General features: G+C 40.7%; 1 protein-coding gene across 3 annotated transcripts in view; it reads left to right on the forward strand.

The window, feature by feature from the left end:
- PPP1R14C (protein phosphatase 1 regulatory inhibitor subunit 14C) overlaps nucleotides 1–19,262 on the forward strand; it is a 51,626-nt gene extending 32,364 nt beyond the window's left edge. The window contains exons 2-5 of one of the 3 annotated variants that reach the window (XM_015284272.4): nucleotides 7,643–7,726; nucleotides 9,038–9,070; nucleotides 14,966–15,015; nucleotides 17,951–19,262. In XM_015284272.4, coding sequence (XP_015139758.1) covers nucleotides 7,643–7,726; nucleotides 9,038–9,070; nucleotides 14,966–15,015; nucleotides 17,951–17,972 — 189 coding nt within the window. In that variant the 3' untranslated portion in view covers nucleotides 17,973–19,262. The remainder of the gene's footprint in view (nucleotides 1–7,642; nucleotides 7,727–9,037; nucleotides 9,071–14,965; nucleotides 15,016–17,950) is intronic. The other 2 variants (XM_015284271.4, XM_025149191.3) reach the window with 2 other exon arrangements.
- The last annotated feature ends 5,625 nt before the right edge of the window (nucleotides 19,263–24,887 follow it).

Genomic DNA, 24,887 nt, shown 5'->3' on the forward strand with positions numbered 1-24,887 from the left:
GACAGACATGTTCATCCAAACTTTCAAGAAGCATTGTGGTATTTAACATGTAATCCCATGCTTTTTCTCATGTTGTGTCTCTGATTGGAAGCAATGTGCATCTAAGTCGCATACAGACAAGGAACTGTGATGTTGTTAGGGCGTACTTTAGATGTGAGAGTCCGAGAGTTCTTCTTGATTTTGGATACGAATCTCCAAGTGACCTCTTTGGAGGTTCCTTGAGTTAAGGTGTGCTCTTCCTAAAATAAGCTTCAGGCTATTTACCAGCTTATCTACAAAACAACATAGCGTTAGTTGGCAGATGCAGACAGGCTTTAGCTAGGTCTTTATTCTCTGAGCCAGCTGGATGTGAGTGAACTTTGGTCTAGAAGTCTGATTTCCATATTAATATACTATGATACCTGAATGTAAACACTCTGCCCACAGGATTTATTCTCATGGTCCTAAAGCTGTTCTCATGCAGCTCTAGTTTCCAGATGGTGCAGCTTGTGCACACAAGGCAGAGCAAGCTCAGGTCAGGCTGTACCTGCCTGTGTAGACAATACTATTGTGCTTGTCTGTCCATCCTTCTCATCTAGCATCCTTCTCATATTCTTGCCCTGCAGCTTTCTGTTACATCCTCTTTATTGCCAGACACTAATGGTTTCAAGGTAAGCTCCCTCTCTCCTTCACAGACATGTGTGTATTCCTCTTCGTTGCAGAACCTTATGAACATTGTTTTTGCCATTACCCTTGGTTTAACAACTGGAAAACACACTTTTAAAATGTCAGACTTGTCCAAATTGAAGTAATCTGAGCTAAAGAGGTTCACAGTATGTGCCTGCCTATGCTGGAATATCTTGGAAAGATTTTTAGGTGATAGCTGCTAACTAAGGTGTTAACAGAATCATAGAATATACTGAGTGTGAAGAGATCCGCAAGGATCATTGGGTCCAACCGCTGGCTCAACACAGCACCACCCAAAATCAAACCCTATGTCTGTGAGCAGTGTCCAAAAGTTCCTTGAACTCCTTCAGATTGGGGCTGTGTCCCCTGCCCTGGGCAGCCCGTTCCATGCCCACTGCCTTCTGGTGCAGGACCTGTCCCTAACCGCCAGCTGCCCCTCCCCTGACACAGCTCCATGCTGTTCCCTTGGGCCCTGTCGGTGTCACAGAGAGCAGAGCTTAGTGATGCTCCTCCGCTCCCTGTGAGGAGCTGCACCCGCCGTGAGGTCTCCCCTCTGCTCCAGCTGAACAAACCCAGGGACCTCTAGACCCTTCTCCATCTTTGTAGCCCCCTTTTGGACTCTCTCTAATAGTTTTATGTCCCCCAAAACCACACCCAGTGCTGGAGGTGAGGCTGCACAGCACAGAGCACAGCGGGGCAGCCCCTCCCCTCGCTCGGTGGCATTGCTGGGCCTGCTGCACCCCAAGGTATGGCTGGCCCTTGTTGGCTCATGTTAAGACTGAAATAAGGGAAAAAAAGAAGTGTTTTTCCACAGTGTGGGAGGACTTTCAACAGCTCAGTTGAAGCTCTAGTATGTCTTGGAAATTTGGGAAGATTAGACTTGCTTTGTGTCAGAGATGCCTACAACCGGTTTCTAAAAGTGTTCTCGGTTTAATCAAGTATCACCCCTTCTTTTTCACAGACGTTTGTCCTGTGCCTTAACTTGTTGAATTTTGGCAGTAAGCTGCAAAGATTGTCTTATGTGAACAAGCTTTCCATGTAGGGAGCTGGGCTGGGCTCCTAGCAGTTTTTGTTGGCAGAAAGCCCTGGTCTCAGTGCCTGGGAGCAGGGAGTTGCTCTGTTCTCTGTATCCAGTGGTCCTTTCTCCAACCCTCAGCTGGAGGGAGAAGGAAGGATGTAAAAGCAGCTCCCCAAGACGCAAAAGCAGAGGAGGAACCTAACTGTGGGAATAAAAAATGAGATCTAAATATTTAAGAACAGAAGCAGAGGAAAATAGGTAATGAGGGCAAAAGCAGACTGCTGTTCTCCAACCTGACAACTGACTGTAGGTCTCAGAAGACTTTTCCATGCTCCACCAGCAACTTCCTGGGCCCTTCTGTGTTTGTAAAGTGTTACCTCCCTCTAGTGGTGGGTCTGCAAGGCTGTGAGCACAGCCCCCTCCTGCTCGAGTTAGCGGCAAGGGTAGGTCAGATTCAGGCCATACAGATAAACTGTTGTGTCCCTAGCTTGCATCCAGCCATTCATATCATATTGTGTAGATAAAGTCACGTGTGATGTTCCTGTGAGATGCTGCACGACCTGCTTAAGATGTATTGTTGTGAAGTGGGCACTCTTCTAAGTCTTTCACCTGGTCCACAAGGTCATGCTTGAAGACAGGATCATCAGAGGATATTTCTGTAAATAGGAACAATGCCATAGATGAATTATGATTATTCAGAAACAGTAGGATCCTTATCTGTAAATGAGCAGGCAAATGTGGTAACTTTGCCTTTAATTTCTCAGTATGTTTAATTAGTGCACGAGGGTGATAAATAAAGGTAGACCTTGTGTTTGTGGAAGAGGCAGCTGCTCTGGTTAGAGAAGCTTCGGTGCAAATCAAGCATTTCTAACTCCTACTTGGAGCCAAGACTGGATGATATATGCTCAGGGATATGGGGCTTTGCATTCTGGGTTGCTGTTGGAGAGTTCACATTCAGCTAACTGGTTGCTATCAAGATAAGTGCCTGGTGAGGGAGGAAATAGCGTATAACTGCACGATCAGGATTGTGTCATGTTGGGAGCACTGAGTTCAGTAGTAATCAGATATGCAGCTGTTCCATTCACCTTTTCACCTGGGCCAACAGAAATGAGAGAGACTTTTTTCTTTTCCTTGACATTAGAACATCATAGTCAACATTTTAGGTATTTGGAAAAAGCATACGATCAACTTATTAATCTGATTGTTATGACTGTTATGGTTCTTGTTTCTATTTTGTGTCCTAAGCCGTCACATTTCTGAACCTCCTCTTGTGGTCATTAACATCCCTTCCTAATCTTCTGTTCCTCACACCAATCAGTGGACATTAGCAGCCTTCTTGTGTTGCAAACCATTTCATTTCTGTTGTTGGGTTGTTTTTTGCTTGATTTTTAAAAAAATATTATTCTCCATCGAACCAGGATTAGCTCTAAGTCCAAAATAGCTTTCTTTGATTATATATTTGCATTTTTCAATGACTTAAGCTATTATTTTTATTAACAATTTTATCTGTTTTTATCCAAATTCACAAGTTCCTGAGGACAACTGAATACTTCAAAACAAGGGACACCTGGGGTTTTCCTTTGCATTCCACACACATGACTATGGGCTAGCATTGTTTCACCTGCACTAAGTGCAGAATGGCCATAAACCCACCAGATTACATATGCAACCCATAACTGCCAGTCCTGGTAATTTGTAGCATTTTTATTTATTATCCTATTGTTGAACTCTCACCTTACACTGGGGCAATGCCATCCATATCTGCAGATGAACTAGCTTAGGGCTAACTCTATTAGATGTTCTAAAAAAGAATAATAGTTAGAAATCACCTTTCACATAATAAATGGGTACCTGAAGAATAACGCACCCTGTTTTCCTCTTTGGTTTTGATTATTTAAAACACACTGACTATCTTCCAGGTCTCTGAAAGAAATCCCTACTGTATATTCTCTGAAACTTTTAGACATGTGGTCTCTGCCCACTTTTCCTTCATCCTTCTCTAACCATCTTTTCTAGACAGGTTACTTCCAAATTCACTGTACAAATGATGGCTCCAGCTCTTTGGTTGAACCTTTCTTGCTGCCTCTCCCAAGCTTAAAGACAAAAGTAAAAAGTAGACAAACCTGTTCTATTGTTTTCCAACAATGCAAATGATAGGATGGCATAGAATGAATGGACCATGAGGATGTAGAATAACGGACTGATTTGAGAGTTGAGTTTAGAGTGGAAATTTTAACTACGTAACTACTATTGCCCCTTACGTTTTAAAGCCTTAGCTAAATGTTCAGTGCTGGTAATGCTTTCAGACCTGCTCTTGCTGTGACAAATGTGCTGCAAAACACAGCTTTACAGTTTAAACTGCTGCAGAAGGTGGTTTGGGAAGCTGTCACACCTTTTTGCTGGCCTCACTGAAGAGTGCTCACCTGTTCTTGTTCCATCCTCTGTTTGGGGCAGTGAAAAACCCTGCCAGAGGCTAAATGGCAAACAGTTGGAGAGTTCATAATGTCTTAAACTGCCATAGCTATTTACTAATTAATGCATGTCTGTGCCCCAAGGTCTTTTGCCCAGTAGCCTGCAAAGAATTCACGCAATTTGAGTGACCACGAGTCTCTCTTCCAATACAAGGTTGAAATTAAGTTGCATTAAATAGCACAGAATTTAACTTTGGTTATATTTTTGGACTTCTGAATATTCAAATGGAGTCGGTTCATGTTCTGCCAACATCGTTAATGGTCTGGAGAGGGTTCTTATAAAGAGAGTGTCCATTCCCTCTCTCCCCCAGCTGTTTCAAATGGTGCATGTTTGCACACCCTGTCCCCACAACTCTTTTCCTTTAGCTTTTCTGGGGGCTGCCCCTTATCAGCATTATTCTTGTGGTTTCTTTTTTCCATCGTTTGCTATTTGCAACACCTTGTTTCTCTCTCCCTGGAGCAGATGATGGGAGTGCTGGGGTTTCCTTACACAGCCTCATGGTGCTAACAAGAACTTTAATACCTCACCCTTCAGGTGTGCAGACCCCTTTTAGGCTAGCCCAACCAATCTAGATTTAACTGCTTAACTGTAATAGGATCAGTCACACTTATCTCACCAGTGAAATCAAGCGAACAGAAGGCGCAACCATTTCTTCCTTTCCTCTGTCATTACAGCTGTTGTGGAGTGCTCAGCTCCTGCGCTATGCACATTCTTTTCATGCTTCATATAAAGCTGAGATCATGCACACACACCATGTTTCAGGAGAGAAAAAATGCTTTCGTGGTGCCCGTTTGTTGATTCTCCCAAAAATAGGAGCAAGAGTTATTTTGTGGGCTTCTCCCCTGCATTTGTACTTTGTATCAAAGTTCAAATCTGCTGTAAAGTGGTGAAGGCCTGTGTAATCTAAAACAGTGTAATTTAATTGAATGCCAGTACGTCGGGCACAATTATATTCCCTCATTGCTGAAGTATTCCTAAAGCATTTTTCCTTGATGTAGAAGAGCTGTGTTAGCTCTTACACCCAAGCTTCAGTGAATTACTGATACCCAGATGACATAACAACAAAAGCTGAGGGTGAGGGCTCAGTGGATGGCTGTCGTTTCCAGGGGGAGATATTGTCTGGTAACATCGCTAAAGATGGTGTTGTAAAATGCATGCCTAGAGAGAAAAGGTTCAGACTGGATTCAATCTTTTCTGCTACAAATATTCCAAAGGTGGGATTGATGAGGCTCCTTGGCGTTATCAGTGGACATCTATAGGAAGGCGTGAACTATTCCTGCACTTCTCCTCCTGCAGAGCAGTAGGAGAAGGCTGATTTGAAAAAGACACGAGTGGAGAGAGATAGAAACAAGGATTTCTCCCATGTGATTTATACCAATCAAAACAAAACGGATCTTTCAGGAGCTCTCGTCTTCAGTGGAGTGTGCTCACAGTAAAGCTTTATATACTTTTTAGGGACTTCCCCCTCATTGCTGTCTTTCTACATCATTTCAGTTGGCAGAGTGCAACAGGCAAGAGTACAAAAGGCATTATCTGATGAAATATTCAATGTGCCAAACAGCACATCTGAGTGGTGACAGATGCACAATCGACATTTATGCAGCTCCATAGGTGTATATTTTGATCGGTGTTTACAGCATTAATGGTAACTCCTGATACCCTATCTTAACAGTATTTATAATAAGCTGCTTAGGTAAAATGTTCAGAAAGCTTACTTTCTATTTGTTGAATTTTTGGTTCTTTGTGTGATACGTGAATTAGTGTAGAGTTGGGATAGTAAGCTGCTGAGGTAATAAGCACTCCTCTGTTGTGGATTAGTCTTTATACCTTCTACTTCTGAATACTTTTATTGAATATCTTTGAAGATCCCCCCACCCATTGTTTAAATCACTAACAGGTTTATAGCATTAGGTTAGTAACTCCCTTGTTGCTAGAACATCTTACAGTAACTAGTCATCTCCACAAATGCCCACGCTTCCTTTCTGAAAATGCATGCTGAAAAGGAGTGAACTTGCTAATTGGACAAAGGACACACATCGTATGTTCTTATTCATCGGATCTAGCAGCCTGCATAACTACACAGTCATGTTCCTGCATGCTTTCCTTCCAACTGGGGAACAGGGAACTTATATCATCCAATTCAGTCTCTTCTCCTCCCACACTAATGAACTTTGAGCAGCTGGCGTTTCAGCTGAAACTTCTGATATGGTTGTTTGGCACTTTGGTGATGATATTTAACTTTAATTAGATTAGCTTGAGCTTATTTGGTGTCTTCCTTGATAATGTTTGGAGTCTTATTCAGCAGGAGAGTAATTCTGGTCTTACCTGTGCTCACTGCTGTTGGATCTGTTATTTCACAGTAAAATTGTTGTGAAAATCAGTGGAACTACCACATTTTTGTCAAAATGTTCCTTTAAAGAATTGTAAAGGTGTCTGTGGAGTTCAAGAAAATAGGTGCTACTACAGATAACAGTCTTGTTGCTTCCTCATGACTCAAATCTGCCCAACCCTTTGGATGCTCTCAGGTCCCTGTCTTTCTCTGGGATATGCTGAGGTGATGCAGTGCTGCTGAGCCAATACCTCGGAGGGGTGGGAGAGGACAGGCTGGCAGTGCTGTTGTGCTGGCTTGGTCAGAGCTGTGTGTCTGCAGCACTGAGGTGTTGATGTTGTGGGAGTTGGCATGGGCGAGGGGCTGAGACCAAAGTGTTTTGTACATGCAGTAAGGTGTTGAAGCTATGTTACTTTGATCCTAACTTTACCAGCTTGAAGTGCCTCTTGTCATTGAAAAAATGTAAAAAATGGCTAAGAGGATGTTTGTTTTTTGCATAACTGCAAAGATAATGAACAGTGATATCCGTAGCTGGTGAATTCTGATTGGGATTTCAGAGCTCAGAGTTCCTTCAAAAGGTGGAGTGGGAACTCAGACTTGAGGAACATTTCTGATGTATCGCTGATGCAAAAGGAGAAGTGTGTTGATAAAGGCTTAAATAAACCTGTAAGATACTCCATGCCTTAGACTTTTTGCTTCAGTGCAGACACTGGAAATATGAGCTCTTCTAGTGGGGCGTGCACTTTATCCTTGAAAGGCAACTTTTAGCAGGAGGGGTATTTCACAGTGGGAAAAAAATGAGCAGTCCAGTCAAGGATGTTTTCAAAGCAGTTTGGTAGCTTGCCACAGCTTTTATCTACTTCCCCTTCCCCGACCTTCCCTTTTATCCTCTTGCCCAGTGCTGTGAGAATAGCATGAGTTGTGCTGCTGGGCATGAGTTGGTAACACAGCTGCCAGATATGAGGGAAGGATTACTTCTACGTGGCTGGGGCTTGAGCCTATGTGGGCCCATAAGTGAGGAATCAAGCCACCGTGCATTACTGATTTTCTTCTTGTCTATCTCTAGGCAGATTGCGTTCTGTGTGCTATCTTTAACCTGCTTTTTAGGTTAGTTAAAGTCTATCTTTATGAACTAAATGGGAATTTTGTCTTTTCAGGAAGAAGAGATGCCAGATGTAGAAATTGACATTGATGACCTTCTTGATGCAGCCAATGAAGAAGAGAGAGCTCTCAAATTACAGGTAATATTTTCTAATTTTAAATCCAAATGTGGCTAAATTAATGCATCTGGATTCATATCTGATCAAATCCACTGTAAGCATAGAATCAGAACAGAGAGGTTCCTACTTCAGAGTTTAGCATAATCTGCTGGACTGTGTGAAGGTAATCAAAATCTCTTAGGATAAGAACTTTCTGGAAGGTGGGTAATAGCAGGAGAAAGATGAAGTTCAAAGAATCCAGAAATATAGGGAGGTATTTTAAGATATCTTAGGAAGCCTTATTTTTTTCTCATTTTTTAAAAATAAATATGTAAAGTAAGGAATATTAAAGCTGTGTGGCTGAGAGTCGCTTATGATGACCAGATAGTTTCTCTGATTCACTGCAGCAGCAGAAATGTGCGTGTGTGCTTATACAGACTAGAAATTCTCCCTTGTCCTTAGGATAGTGGAAGATGTATTTCTCTAATTATACCAGCTAGAAATTTGAACCCATCAAGTTCTCATGGAACAACCCTTCTAAAAGTGCAACGGAATGATATAATGATCAGCAACAGGGATTAGTAGGGTAATTCAGACCATATCTGCTGAATTTGTATGAGAAAAAGTAAATGAATAGAAGAATGAGAAGACAAGGAAAAGAAACATAATTGTCCTGGTATATTTATCTTTCAGCTAAGATATGAAAACTGTATAAGGTTTTCCATTTGTAAGTTTTTCAGATGCACTAAAGAGAAGAAACTTGTCCCTAAGCAGTGGTTTGCACTTCAGCCCATTTCTAGATCACTAACTTGATGCTTAGGTGCACGTCTCTGGTAGTAGTGGCTATCAGAATGCCTTTCTCAGTGCCCACTGCCCAGCCACAGAAACACATCTCTCCAAGCTGTTTACTCAGCGTTCATAAATAGCTTTGCTGTTTCTGCTTAAACTAGCTGCTTGCAGCTGCCCTGCCCTGGAGTGCCTGATCTTGCTAATGTCTGTATTTCTGCATTGCAAATACTGTGGTGCTCTCACGTAAAGCTGCTTTCATATGTGTGTCACCGGAATAAATATTCTTGGATTTTCCTCTCCTCGCTTGTCTTTGAGGGAGGGATTTTGTTGTTTCCAGCTTGGAGGAAGCAGCCATTATTTTTCTCCAGCTGCAAATCATTTTGGCCCACCAAAGGAGTAAAGCTGACCTGATGCAATGCTCAGTGTTTGGTAGCATCTTCATCGAGTGGTTCCTGGTTCTTGCTCCATTTCTTTTTCCCCTCTCCCTTGTGAGATTTCCTACTGTATACTTATTTATGCTCACTGTTTCTCTTTATTGAAATTGTTTTCATGTTTTGCTTCTAGGAAACTCTTGTAGATTGCTACAAACCAACAGAGGTAAAAAGACTTTTCTTAAATACTATTCACCTGTGGACAATGTGGCTATGCTCAAGTTAAAGTAACTTTATTTATTTCACTTATTTTAAAGTTAACATAGGAATGTTAATGGCAAGCTGTGATGGGCTTGGGGCTTTATTTGCTGGGAATGCTTAAGCCTGTCGTTTGACTATAGTAGGAATGATCTGTGCTTTGTGACTGAACTGCTAATCATACCAGCAGAAGCACAGCATTGTTGTCTTATGTAATGGCATGGTTGAATTTACTGATGCTTAGAGCTGTCATGAATGATACAAGAGAACTAGACACAATTTTCAACGTATGGCAAAAAAAAAAAAAAAAAACAACAAAAAACAACCTCAAACCTACTATATTTCCATGAATTTCAACTTGAGAGATGGACTGTGTGCTCTTCAAGGTGAAATCATGTAATTTTAATGTTGGTAGTAAATCTGGGTACTGTAACACAGATAGACACCTCAGCTAGTTCTTTCTGTGGGTAGATTTCAGTGATGGTGGGACAACCTGAACTAGCAAGATATTGTTTAAAGTATTCAACATTCAACTTAAATATCTATTTTCAGAGCCAACATAGCCTACTTCCTATCTGTTAATGCACATTTGGTAGGAAGAGTAAATATTTTAACAAAATGACCAGTGGCAAATGCAGAGTATTAAATAGAGTGGGTGGCTTAAAGGTTCTCTCAAGTCAGTTACCTCTCAGTTGTGTATGACTAGAAGCTAGGCTTTTGGTTTTTGAAAGAAGGCTGCATAGGGTTCCTTTTTACCATGATGAGCAGTGCTGTAATATCTGTAATTGTGGCCACTTAAACTACTGGGCCTTACAGACAGTCATACTGTCAGGAAGAACCACTGTTACAGTTACAGATACACTTTCCAGCCCTCTGGATGCTTTCTTTGCAAACTTTTCATTTTTATTTATTCCTGTGGCACATTGGAAAAGTTGTCCAGAGGTTGCTGGTAATAAATAACTTTTTGACGGTAGAGGGAGCTGACCCAGAAAGACTCACCTGGTGAAATGCCTATAACTTGTTCTGCGCTGTTCCAGCTCTGAAGTTTGACACTTAGTGCAAGGACAAATTTCAGAGTTCTCATAAGGATACATGACAGATGCCAGTGAGTTTTCCACTGGAAAGCTTCTTTATAAAACTGCAGTATTTGTGCAGAGCAGGTAAATTAAGTTGATGTGGCACTTCACGTGAAAAAACATCCTGAACATGTATATTATTGTTACACTACCCTCAGCTCTCTGGGATGAAGGTGGAATATTAATACTGCAGTTTTCAACTTGGCTCTCTAGTCCTCTGTTGGTGGAATGGAGGCAGCTCCTTTACCTGGCAAAATGCCCATCTTCCTTGACAATCTCTTGAGATAATCCAGTCTGCTGTGAGGATAGTTACTAAAATGGAAATTGTTTCTCAGGACTGTTTTCACAACAGCAGCTTTTCTTCTTCATCTGTAGCATTATGAGCCCAGTAACACCACATGACTGCTAACTTAGGCCGTTTTATAATTGTAATCTTTAATCTGTCATTGGTGAACAATGAAAAGCCAGTAGGTAGGCTTAAATTTGCTTTATGAGAATCCATGCCTTTTCTAGAATATCTGCATTCATTTCCTATTTCCAGACCATGGAAAACTATTGAGGTAGTTGATTTTTGAAAGGATTTCTAGAAAGTTTGTGGTGAAAAAATGTGAGCGAATAGAATTTCTCTTGACCACTCAAATACACCTACAGATTGATCATGTTGCCCAGAGCCCAGTCCAGCCAGACCTCCATGGATGGGTCATCCACCACCTCTCCGGGCAACCTGCTTCAGTGCCTCAGCACCCTCACTGTAAAAGGCTTTTTCCTTACATCCAACTTAAACCTACCCTCTAAATCTACCAATAGATTGGCTAAAGGTAGTATCTGACACTAGCTTAGGAGGAACTGCTCTGAAACCTTCTGAAGCAAGCACACGTGGGGGACTTATCTGCATGCTGGAACCACAGCAAGGAACTATAGCTGGACTGTTGAATGTGGACTAAAATTTTAAAATCTTTCTGGAGGTAACAGTTATTGCTGTTGTGTTAATTTGTCTGAGAATATGCTTGATATGGGAGCCTTCTTGTAAATAGTGGTTTAATTTACCCAAACAATGCAAACACGTTAATTAGGGAAGTGCGCGCAGTTAGTATGATTTTTGGGTACTGTTAAGTTTATGTTAGTGATCTTCAAATCAAAAATCTGATCTGCTAATCAAGATTGGTATGCATTGTGACTGATGTGTCATTCACTGTTAGAAATCAGCTGTGTAAAATGCGCCAAATGGTAAAAAAAAAAAAATAACGTCTGGGCATAATTTTCCAAGTTAGCTGTTTCTTCAAATGTAATAATAATTAAAAAACAAACAAAATCAGTAAAAAGCAACCAAAACCACACACACACACACACACACACACACACACACACACACACAAAAAAAAAAAAAAACAATAGCAGTGAAGAGATGCATTTAGTGACTATTGCATTCTGAGGTATACGTTTTTATTGGTGTTAGTCACTACAGCATGTGACTCGTATTTTTACTCACATTTTTTATTTGTGCTGAAATCTCCTTGTTCCATGTAGCAAAGTTACACTTACTGAAGTGCTCAACTTTTCTTCTGAGAAGCCTGTCTTAAGGAATAGGCTTAAGGTCCTCCAGCGGAGACAGTGCTTTGGCATACGACAATAGTCTTCCCATCATGCAAAATTAAACATTGCTTTCTCCATTTCCCTTTCTTACTTCTGGTAATATCGTATCTAGTTCCAAGGTGGTACAAATCATGTAGTTTAAGCTATGTAAGCCAAGGCTTGTTATGAGAGAAGAGCAGTTCTTTTTTTTTGGCACTGCTGTAGGAAATGCTCTGTGCAAAATCAATGACGTCGTAAAATGTTGTATGTGAACAGTTGTGGCTGAAAAGGAGCTGCGAGAAGCAGCGTCCTCTGCCATTGTCCATGTGGCCAGGGCAGATAGCACTTTTCTGTGCCATGCATTGCTTGGGGAGGATCCCACCCACACCTTTCCCAAGTGGCTGTCTCAGTTCTGTGCAATAGAGGATCTTAACATAGGCCACAGGGAGTTTTGAGTCTCATGTTAGCAGTGAATAATGCAACAAAGAAATGTAAGTATGATCTGTAGCTTTGACGATAAGGTTTTGATATTTGACAATAGGCTCATTTAGAATAGAAAGACTGTTTCGGACATGAAATAAATGAAGTATACTTTGAAGGAGGCTGGCTAAATCGCAAGATCACCTGTTTAGACTCTGCTCTGGAGATCGTCTGAAGTATTTGTCACAGATGTGAATTAAAGCTTCTGCAGGTGGAGCTGCCAAAGTGATGTAAGGAGAAATGAGGAGACTTGTGAACTTTTATGAAAGAGAAATGGAATAAGTGAGCAATTTGTATGTATACTGACTTGAAAGGTGCAGTTGAACTATGTAATGTCCACAAAAAGCTAATCTTTGAAGAGAACCTAGTTAAGTAAGTTCTGGGTTGTTTCTTTATATTCTTTCCTTTTCCAAAGGAATATATAAATCTTAGGGCAAATGGTTTAGAGATCTCTTCCACTCAGGCAGGCAGGATCAAATCTACCAGACCATCTTCTTAGTGTAAATCTTCACTCTGTGCAAAATGAGAGAAAAAGTAAATGAAATAGCATGATATTTTGTTGAGAACTTAGAATTAGTAACAGCTTTCAATGTGATTTCCAAATGAACCGTGTTAAATTGCTGTGCATATTATCTGGACAATATAGGCAGTGATTTAAGCCATTGACTACTTAGGGTTACTTAAATGTCTGGACTATTTCAGCAGCTTTTAACAATTCTGAGAAGGGGCATTTGCTTAATTGTGCATTTCCACAAGTTTAGTTGGAGCCAATGGCAGCTTCAAGAGTGGTCCAAGCACTGTGTTTTTTAAAACTGATTTAGGTATGTCTTTAGATAATGTATGCATTTAGTATACAGACATGAATAGAAAGCTCAACTCTTGAAATGGTATTTCTCAACTTTGGAAAGATCATTTGTTTTTTGGTCCTGCTGTGTTATGAATTATTTTGTGCTTACGTTACTGGTTTCTGTTTGTTTTGAATGTAATCGCAGGGCAGCAATGCAGAGGATACCCATTCTAAGCAATAGGAAGGGTGTGTCCCAAAGCCTCAGTGCAATATACTGCCTTGCACCTTGGACAGCTTAGAAGCTCACTCATGGCTGATGGGTAGTAAATTATTAAGTCACTGTAACTATATTACATGTCCATATTACTTGATAGCAAATAAATCATTTTGTAAAGAAACAATGTTAAGAAACATACATATTTAAAACAATGCAGACAGAGGCATTTTGAAAAAAATATGGTTTCTAGTTGATCCATTTAGAACCATAGAATCATAGAATGGTTTGGGTTGAAAGGGGCCTTAAAGATCATCTAGTTTGACCACTTTGAATTCAGTGAACTAAAATGGTTTATATGCCTGCTGAGGTCTGCCCTACATTGTACTGCAGTGTTGGAGAGAATTAAACTTGCATGTTGTCATTTCTGCAAGTACTCATGAACATACCATACAAATACTCATCACAGCATTTTAAGAATGAAGGAGTGAATGAGGATTTGACAAGAATAAGCTGTGCTCGTTTGTGTGCTGCTGAACTGGAGAATAACCAGAGTGTATACCTTAACCACAGCTAAGTGTTGTGGTATTTAGTCAGTGCCTTCTACAGAGCTCACCAAGAAATCTGAACTGCTGTGTACTGTCCTCTTCTGGGCACTGATAGTGCTGTGGCCTCACTGGTGCCCTTAGGATTGCGCAGTGAGGCTGTGGAGGTGCTGCACCAATTCTTGCTATCAGAAGACAGCTTCTGGCCCCATTTCCCTGAAACATCTGGGACTCATCAGTTCCTTTCTTCATGTGCAGTCATCTTAAGGTTTGAGCCTGTGGGGAAGGTGTTTGGAAATAGGGTTCTCTCTTTTTCCTCCCCCATTCAGATGGCATTTTCGAGTTTCTTCCTCATGTAGTTATGTAGAGCACTCTCCAGGCTGGATTTACTTTTTGCATTCAGTTGATCAGGCTCTTTCTCTGCAAGATAGCCTCAGGCAAACGACTGAGGAAATCTTGAGTTTTGACTTGGCTGCAGGGAAGTAAAGCTGTGGAGCAAAGCTGTCTGAGGATTCATTTCATGCTCTGGTGAAGCAGAAGCATGAGACACCCTTCATTTTGGCTTAAGACCTAGTACTATTACATGTGTTCTGTTTGTGGGAGAGAAAACTGGAGAGAAAAAGTCTAATTAGTGTCTAGAATTAATTGGATGACTTGAACAGAAAGCCTAGAATTCATTGCCTGTCAAATGACCTCATTAAAGCAGTGATTCGCACCTCCAAAGCAGAGAGGTGAAGTGATTTCCTCCCCTTTGCTGAATTATCATTTCACCTTTGTTTGCCTTCTTATTTTTTTTTTTTTATTCTGCATTAGATGAATGTTTTTACCGAACTAAATGCCTTTGATTCTAGGGAAAGCATTAGAGAAAGGAGAAGGCAACTGCCTAAGGCTGACAATTAATGAGTTCAAATGAACTATAGATTTCATCTCTGTCCAACTCTCATTTGAATTTGACTTTAGAATTAGAAAGATGTGTCTTCTGGAAATGGCAATTTTTTATTATAAATTAGCAAGACTCTTCGTGCTTGTGACAAAGCTATGTATACAGGTGATCTCCTTGAAGAAAATCTACAGAAAGAATTTAAACTAGGTTTATATACATTTTTGCTTTTTTTTTTCCCCTTTCCTTCCTTTTTTCCCATTAACAACGGACCAAACTGTTGGTACTGGATTTTTCTTCTATTTAAAGTACAGATATGCCCTCCGTGCTTCTGGCTGTACTCCTCAAAGGAATAATTTGTAAGTTCTTGAATCTTTAACTGAGTTATTTTTAAGTGTTTTCCAATGATGAGAATTAAGTAAGTACTAATAAGTAGATAATTCAACCTGTGTTGCAGAACTACTTTTTACTTATCTTGCTACATGATTAGCTTTTCAAATGCTTGATGCTAAACGTCAGCCCAACTCCTAGAAGGGATTTCACAAAAATGCTCCATGTGAAATGATTTTTTTGTGTATGAGGTTGAGATAGATGTGGATATTAAGCCTTCTATTAAGCTTCAACTCAAATGTCCACAAGGAATAAAATTGCAATTTTTGAGTGATGTTTAAAGAAAATAAATGGGTATTACTGTGTGTCATAAAGCTGAGTCAGTTAGCTGTAAAGTGAAGGCTTATTAAAATGCTGCAAAGCTGCCTTTTATGCCTCCAAGAGGGAAAATGTACATCTGCCCTAGAATGCTGCCTTACCTTGATGTAGTGCTGCAAAACGAAAAAGGCACGGGCACCAGAGCACAAATGTACAAAAGCTGCAGGCTCAGTGCAGGCATCAATGCAAAATGATACTTAGAGCAGATCAGAAACATACTGAACTGGTACTCTGGCTTGACACCTGTGGGACTGCACTACTGCACTGCTGCACTGTGTGAAGTGCTTGCTGTGCACACAGTGTTCTTGTTGGGTTTTACTGTTCAGTGCTTAAATCCCTTAGTTCAAGAAAAATAACTCCAGAGGGGTAAGATTTTGTAATCACTATATGTTCTTCTTCAAGTGAATATGGCTTCCTTCCCTTTCCAGAACAAAACAACAACCTCATTTACCTCCCATCTGATTAGATTACCTCCACTCAGCTTGGTTTATTTTGATGCTCTGTTGGCGGTACTGAGAAGTTTCTAGGTGCCCTTAAGATGGAAAACTTCAATCAAATATGTTATTTTGCAGAAGAAGTGCTTGGGGGTGCTACCACAATAACAGGAGATTCACTGTAGCATTGTACTGAGAAACAACTGACCCCTGGCTGTGTTTCATATCCAAGGGAAACTTATTCCAAATTCTTCTGAGGGGGTGAATGGACAAAGGAATGAAAAGGTGCCTTTCAAAGAGGTAGTTCCCAAACAACAATGGTCAGAATAATGCCTGTAGATTTCCCTGTCAGCTCTGCAGATGCCATCCCATCCAATCTGGCCTTGAACTCCTCCAGGGATGGGGCGTCCGCAGCTTCTCTGAGCAGCCTTTGCCAGTGCCTTACTGCCCTCTGAGTGAAGAATACCTTCCTTCAAACAGCAGCATACCGTGTTAGTTTTGCATTGTTTACAGGCCTTTAGGATGATGAAAGAGTAACACAGGATCAATGCACAGTGCGATAAGTGCTGTGAATTTTCAGGGTAAAACTGCCTTCCTCCTTTTTATGACTTCTCAGTGGTTAAGTGCTGTATTCTGACAAATCCGAGTGGATATTGTTGCAGTCACCTGTGCATATCTGGAAAAAATACGGCTTCTAAGGGATAGAGAGGGAGAATTTGGGATCTTAACAATGCATTTTTCCAATCATCCCATGAAGTTATGTGTCTATCCATATGGGATGTGCACTGCTGAAATGCGCAAGTGTTTCATGTACTGATATTGATCTAGCTGGTTTGTGCGTACCGCACTATGATACATAATGTTCCTCGTGAGCTTTTGTAGCCCACACTGAGCTAGTTGTTGCTTTGCTTTTGCTGCTGATACTTGAAACCACAGCTGCTGTGGGTAGTTAAGCAATGATAAAACAGTATATGCAGTGCAATATCGACGTGCCAGAAAAAAAACTTGCCCTTCTCAAGTGAAAATACCCATTTACCAAGACTTTCTGTATGTACACTTCAGCACCTGTGTAATGTATGTTTCAGTGTGACTCTTTCTGGAAAGGTACTGTGTTGTCTTTTAGGTGGTGACCTTGCTCACTGGCATGTTTAGCCTCAAGCACTTGGCTAGGAAGTCATGCTTTTTTGTCCTTTCACATCTACCCAACTGACTAAATCCATAATTACATTCCATGTTCATAGCTAAATGATTTCTAGATAAGAACCTTTTTGTGAGTGTATGCATAGTACCATGGATAAGCATTGTTCTCACAGTGTGACAGTAAGGGGTGATTTAGCTTTTAGCATGCCTGCAGTTATTACCTGAAATTCTTTTGGTGTATAATGGTGCAATTCTTTAAGCTTCTGCTCTTTCACAATTTTTTTCTTTTAAAAGGAAATCCACTGAAGCTGAGGAAGCTATGAGTGTGAACAAAGAGCTGGCCCATTAAAGTCTTTTATTTCAGAAAAGTGTTGATCACTGATCCACCACCACAAGCTTCACCCAGTGTTTCACCCATAATAAGCCAGTGGTGCTACCTCTGGCCCCTTGCCCTCCTGCCTTGCCTCAGACTGGCACCAGTTGGTATGGGGCTGAGCAGTGAGTCTTGTCAGAGGGTGAGCCAGCTTGGAACGTAACAGGAAAACAGGAAAACAGATGAGTTTTCAGCCAGATTAGCTCTCTTTTCCAGCTGAATGAGCAGCCAGCCCAAATGTTTGTGCCAGCTGGAAAATGGTGAGACAAACACCTCTTTTGTTTGATTTCTGTGCAGGCTGAAACTCTGACATTCTCCTTTGGCTGTTTGCATGGTATCCCATCGTAGATTTTACCTCATTCAGCAGTTTCTAGAAGGCCCTGTGTAATAAAAGGCTTGGGAGATGACTAGCAACTAAAGGAGCACGCTCACACAGAGGAAAAATCAGTAATTCACACCTTCGCTATGTGACAAGTGTACGCATATAAGATTCCTGGATATCAGGCAAAAGAAATTCCAGCTTAGCAGTAAAAGCTTAAAGAAAAATATACAGTTTGCTTTGAATTTTTGAAAACTCAAAATCATGGTATTATGGGATCATAAAGATTACTCATATTTTCTAATCTTTTTTTTTCCTAGGAATTTATCAAAGAGCTGCTAACTCGGATAAGAGGAATGAGAAAACTCAGTCCCCCTCAAAAGAAGAGTATATAAATAACTCGAAGTAGTAGCACTCTGTAAAAGACATGGCAAGGGAAATGGGACTTTGAATACAAGACCTTTATTAAAATACTTGTCTTTCTCCACAACTTTTTTGATTTCATTCAGTTTTGACTCAAGGAATTTCTTTTGTGTGTTTTAAGGGTTTTTTTTAAGTGTCATTTTTTATTATTTTTTTTTAATCAAGAATATCAACATTTTGGATGCTGCTCGACTTTCACTTGAGGATTACAGAAGCAAGTGAAGAACCCAAGAGTTAGTGACGAAAGGCAGCAAGCCTACGTGGTAAACCAGAAGATCTTGTACATTTACAGAGCTAGGAGACTTCTCCTTATGACTAGTTGGATAATGTTTTTTAAGTTGGTTGTACATTTAACTCATGGATGTCAAATTTCTTGTGCTTGTCTGTACATAAATTATAAAGTGGGTTGTGAATACTGTTTCACATGGATGGAAGGAAAAGTTTGTTACAGTAAATTATTTAAATGGTGGTTCTTGCAAATATGCTACCAGAAGGTACCAATTTAGATTACTGAAGTGAGTACTGCCATTTTTCTAAGTACCCTTAGAGCAGCCCAGTGAAAAATTTCATCATATCTCCTTATTTAGACTGCAGCATATGAGAATTGGGAATTTTAAGGGCTTAATTTGTAGACTTAAAGTTATTTTAACTTTGATGCTTTGCCAGATCATTTCCTCTCCACCTCATGGTGTCTTGGAACTGTGCAAACCTATGCTGAAAAGGGGTCTGCAGTCATATCTAGAGAAATGTCCATCTCCACTTAAAAGCTGCTTCATAGTGGAGGAAAAGGCAATGCTGCCAAAATGACTTTAGAGCACTGTCTTGCATTTAGTGATGTGGTCTTAATCAAGATTCCTCTCCTATTCAAGTACACAAAGATTATTACAGTCTTTTTTATGGCTCTACCCTGAGTACTGGGGAGACTTTATAATGTGGATCTCTTGTAAAAGCAAGAACAGAGAGAGATCCCTGCTCCCTCCTGGAAAATGTCCTATCTGAAATTTTCAATAAGCTACCATATGCTGGTAGGTGACACTAGTCAGGCATTTTATATCAAGGGTGCTCTGAACATATTTTATTTTTCAAAAGAAGTACATGTTTGTGAATTTTATGTATACTGGCAAGCTTTTTTAATGTATTTAATTTTGTAATGTTTACCGATGATTTTATTTACCAGATATTTACTCAAATAAATGGAACAACTTGTGACTTGTTACATGTACACTTTACTGTTGCTGAATAGGTTGGTAAATGGGCTTTCCTACCAGAACGAGAAGCCTGGCAGGTGGTAAGTACATGGGAACCCAGCTGCATAGATCCCAACTGGCTTTTAATGTACAACAAAAGACTCAGCTCAGTATCACTTAGCCAAATTCCTGTAACCTGGTGGATAACCTCACTTTTGAAAGTCTACAGCTGAGGCATGCCTTCCCTGTGCCCTGAAGAATTATAAAGAAGAGAAATCTTGGAGATGCTTTCAGATAAGTACCGCTGCTTCCTTTTTGCCTTCCTCCAGAGGTCATATGAGGAGGGCTCACCAGTGGGTGACACTCAGTTCTCTACTGGAGGTCTGGCAGCAGGGCTGTCCGCCTCTCTTCCATTCCGTATCTCTCTTAATTTGCCTTAAGGAATTTTAGCAGTCCTGAGAAAATACTTGGTTGTTCTGCCTTGCAGCAAGTCAAGTTTAAATCTTATACCTTGCTGAAGCTGCAATTCAGCTCTGGTTTCTAATGGAGACTTATTTTTTTTTTTTTATGGCATGTGAGATGAGCCCTGGGAATATCAGGAGGGGGGTTTGTGATTTCTGCTGTTTTTATGTTGCTGTTTTTCACAATTGATGTCAGTGTTATCAATGGGATGTCTTCAGAAAGAGGCCCATGTAAATGAACTCTCTTATAATGAGGAGATTCTCTCCTCGGTCTGTACTCCTTGCGGAGCATGTGAGGCAGTTAGAGCTGCCTACATATTGCAGGTGATATTTAGAAACAGCCCCCGCTCATAACAGAAAGGTTAGAGTCATTTCTACATCCAGAGATATATTGTATGATTCCACTTACAACTTCAAATATGTACATTTTTTTCTTCTTGTATAAAAACTGTGTGCAAAATCATAAATGTAAGGTAATGGCAACTATGCCTGTTATCTCTTTTATCCTGCAGCAGAATGGCACTCTGCAAATATTTTTCCCTCATGTTACTCAGCTAAAATTGCCCATGTCACCTGTTTACGTTTTTTGTTCTTTTTCTTGCATTGCAGTTGTTGTGGAAAATAGCAGCCTACTTTTTTGAAAGTACTTGGAGGTCAGTAGTAGACTTGGCAACAAACACTGGGACAACCCATACTATCTTCTGCCATGTGTGATGGGACATTTACTTTTGTGAGGGGCTTCCTCTCCTCTAGCTCTACATGTGTTGCTATCTTACAAGTGTCAGTGACCAAAAACTAACTCTAAATAACTATTGTTTGCAGCTGGTATGATTTTTATGGAGACTTACAGGATCTCCTTTTCACTGCTTTTTACTGAACAGAGATGCTCTCGGCCTTGGTGGGGGAGAACCAAGCCATTCATGAAGATTTCTTTGAGATCTATGTCTTTATACTGTGTGGGTGTTCTCAGCTCTGGGAAATATTCAAGGGGCATAGGAATAGCACACTGTTGCTGAAACAATGTGAAGTTAAATCGTAGCCGAAACTCTTCACTGCCACTGCCACGGGTGGGCCACTTTCCTTACGTGGGCCAAGTCCGTCTGCAGTGAGCGCTTCTCTGGGGTTTTAAATGATCTAATGAATGGAACTGATGTGCCCCGAAATAAATATGTAGCAAAGATGAGGTTTTTTGCTTTGGCATTGAAGTGCCTCTCCAGTATACAAGGTTGCCTGTGAGAGCACCTGTTCCTGGGGTATGCCTCCTGGCATAATTAGCCTTTGCGTGTTTTACAGCAGAAGCTGACAGTGTGATGATCTCTTTCTATGCCAACTAGAAGATAAAGTGCTAGTAATCATACTCAGTGTGCTTCATGGTGTGACAGGATGGTGTATTCCTGTAGGACATAAGAAACAAGATGAGCTATTCCTCTTCCAGCCTTGGTTTTTACCCCCTCCTGCAATTATCCCTGTGGTGGGTTTTACTCCTAAAGTTTGTACAGGGACCATCTGGGGAACACAGGGGATAGAGAGCATCTTAACTTTCTCTATTCTTGGAGAATATGACCAAGAAAGGTGGGAGTAAAATATCTGCTCTTATTGTGCAGTTTGATCTCTTGGACACTGTGAGTCTTCAAAGAGTCTTTAGCACTTTTCTCTGGCAGTATTTGTGGAAATTGAATTACTTGGAAACACTGAAGTGCATTTGCTGTATTAAGGCAGCCTTAACATAAACTTGCAGCACCAGGGGGAAAAAAAAAGCATGAGGGCCACGTGAACAGTGAGCCTGTTGCGTGGAAACTGGAGGAGTTACAGGAGATACAGGTCTAGTTCTGAACAAAGAGTTGTACTTGAACTCTTGGTGAAGTGTTGTAACACAAGGATGAATTGGTTCTGCATAAGATTTGCCATCACAAGCGTCTTTCACAGATGCTGAACAGGTACTGAATAAATACATGCAATGATTCTCTGATTTATAAAGAATGTTGAGATTTTGAAGAGTCAGAAAGGAGTTGAAGTACTTGGAAGTCTAGAAAAAAAACCAAAACTGTAAGAAATTTGTCCTGTTACATATTCAGTTACTAAGAAGACTGACAAGAGTGTTGCATGGCTCCAAAAGTAATACATCCTTTTTATTTCCATAGAAACTACAACAGGTACAAAGAGCACAATAAATGCTGATAGAGCAAATTCTCATCTACAAAACACTGTTTTTCAATGCAGTCACTGCCAGTAGCTATGTATTTTCACCAGTGATGAACAAGAGCCTGAATGCCACACTCATAAACATCTGTCCCAGTGGCGATGACCCACAGTCACTGTCACCACTGCTGAAATGCACCACCCAACCCTCACTGTGCTTTCATCAACTCTTTGGTTTCCATAAATGTTCAGCAAGCATCAGTGAATATCAGTAGGTGCAACTTTTTATTCATGGAAGAATTCAGCAGCACACCTTTTCTTTATATGTACTTCCATGTCAGACACCACCCTGTCAGACTGTCTCTCTGTTGCCATCTATCACATGGCAACAACATGTAATGCAATATTGGTGGGAAGGTTCAACCTCTGCTGCCACACCACAAACATCCACCTCTGATGTCCTGGGCTAACATAATAAAAGGAGGCATTAATTTCAGAATGGCTTTTGTATTTCAATTTGGAGAGAAAATGAGGAATATATTATCATTTATCAGAGAAAAGCATAATGAGGAGGAAGGCCTGTAAGATTAAGGAAGGGAACTTTGGGAGTAGATGGAGATGGACTGATTTCGTAGTGAGAGTGAGGAGCACTGAGCCTGCTACTGCGTGGATAAATGGTATCACCACTTGTTGGTATCCTCAAGTTGAGGCTGGATGCTTTTATAAGTAAGTTCTTCTTCAGCTCAATTGAGCTGATTGTATGGGAACTGTTGAGTCACGGTCTAAACCACTGATTGAGCACCTGGGGAAAGGACCTGGTCAACCCTGGGAGCACAGGTGAAGGCAATTCTGCTGTGTGACCAGAAGGGGTGGAGCCTGGCTGCACCTCTCTTAGACCTCATTTAAGGACTGACTGCCACTGGGGAAGGATGTCTGGTTGGAGATCCTTCCCTTGTGGAGTCTTTCCTGGGAGCCTCTCTCTTCAGAGGTGGGTGAGTACTTTTCCTTTGTAACACTGTTCCATCCACGCTAGTCCCTTTGCTGTTACACTCCTGTATCTTCCTTCCACCGTGTTAACCTTTTCGATTGTAACAATGGTCAAAGGCCTTAAAACTCTAGACATTTGCTTCAAATATTTTCAGGAATTGTGTTACTTCTTCTTTTTCTTCTTTCTTTATGGTAATAGGTGCAGGTGTAATTAGTGTTGCTATTAAAAGCTAGAGACAAATTGAAGTGAGAAAACATGCTTAGAGAGCACCTAGTGCTGCAGAATTTGTTCTTGTCACTGGTGAACTCTGCCATCAGCGTAAATACAGAATGTTTATGAAGTTCTGATGTTGCTGGTTATAACTTTACCTAATGTTGGTGGGATTTTTTTTTTCTGCTTAATCTTTTTGGTATAGTGATCAAATTTGCTGAGCTATTAGCTTATGCTTCTTACAGGCTTTTCTGCTGTCCAACAGAAATTGAAAACTTCTCTTTAAAATGAAAGGAACCCAGCTTTTAAAGAATTTATTTAAGACTGAAACTAACTTTGGAGGTGCAGATAACAGATTTTATTTGGTAGTAACTGGAAAACCCTCTGTGAGTCGAGGGTGATGAGGTACTGCCTCAGCAATGGAAATGCAAAGGATCCCACATCTTCTGGTTTGACTGCCACACTGAACCAGAAGTGGAGTTGGACCTAGTCTGTACTAAGTGAGCCCTCAAGCAGTTTCCTGCCTTGTTCTTGCGACTAATGAACTTCAATGAACTGCATGTCTTTTCTTGTGTCTCTCCAGCCTTAAACCCAAGCCTACCGAAATAGCAGTTACTAGATCAGTTTTAGCATACATTGCCTCCAGTACTGTCATGATGCATTTCTTTATAACCTGCATCAATATTCCCTATTCCTTTAAGTTTAGTAGCTTATTTCTCCTAAGGACCTTTTACTATTCAGTGAAAATGGGAAATGTGTGATCTGATGCTATTTCTGCCATGGAGGCTATGCTACCTTTGCCAATCAGTCTGAAACCATGAAAGGCTGCTGTAAGGTTAAGCGTCTCCTGAATTATGGTCTCATGGTAATGAAATGTTCACTTTCTTCCTTATTTCTTTATGTCACTTTCCCAAGTCAGTCTTCAGTGTGTAAATGCAAGTCAGCCACATACAGTAAGGAGAGAACAAAGGTCGTGGAGCTGTTTGAGCGATTTCTCATATGTTCTGGGGAAAAAGAAGATTATTGAGGCTTGTAGATTTTTCTTCCTCTAATATCTAGAAGACGCTCTAGTAGCAGCTGCATGAGACCACAGAAATGGTCTTGTTTGGAAACCTGAGGTTGTAGCACGACATAAAAACCAAGACAACATAAAAATCAAGAAGCAAAAAAGACAAGAAATAACTGGTGGCAGGTGCACAAACTTGCCAAGCATAGACTGTCTTTTTGTACCCTTTGGAGAAAAGCTGTTCATTCCTCCTGAGTTTAATGCATTAAAAGAAGATGAAAGTCCTCCCACCAGACTCCATTGAGCTTAGTGCTGGGTCCAGGCAGTAGCTCAGCAGATGGGTGAGTGCACATGCTTTGGGAGTAATGCATATAGAAGTACATTTGTTTAATCGAATCCTAGCTAATTGGCTCAAATCTGAATGTAATGCTTGGGCTGCTAATAAGGCCATGTGTCAGGCAGAGCACTGGAAGGCTGTATCACCCTCTTCCACCCTGCAGTGGCTGTGGTGCGTGTAGTCTCTGCTGTCCCACTCAGTAAGGAATATTACAGCTCTTCAGCCTTGATATTAGAAAAAAAAATAGGTCCTTCATCTGCGACAGACAAGAGTTTGTTGCCAACCCAAGTATAACAACAAACAACTTGGATGCTCCGATACATAAACCTAAAAACCGTGTCTCTTGAACACAGATTTAGCTGTACCTATGCTATTATCAACTGACAGCTTCTGGGTTTTGAGAGGAAATGGAGATGTTTAATGTTCTTTTGTCTAGACCTGTTCAGTTCTTGCCTTCTACACTCGAGCTGTCCTTTTAATACAGCTTTCTCAGTCATCAGAAAGGG

The sequence above is a fragment of the Gallus gallus genome, chromosome 3, assembly GCF_016699485.2.
Source record: "Gallus gallus isolate bGalGal1 chromosome 3, bGalGal1.mat.broiler.GRCg7b, whole genome shotgun sequence".
Taxonomy (NCBI): Eukaryota; Metazoa; Chordata; class Aves; order Galliformes; family Phasianidae; genus Gallus; species Gallus gallus.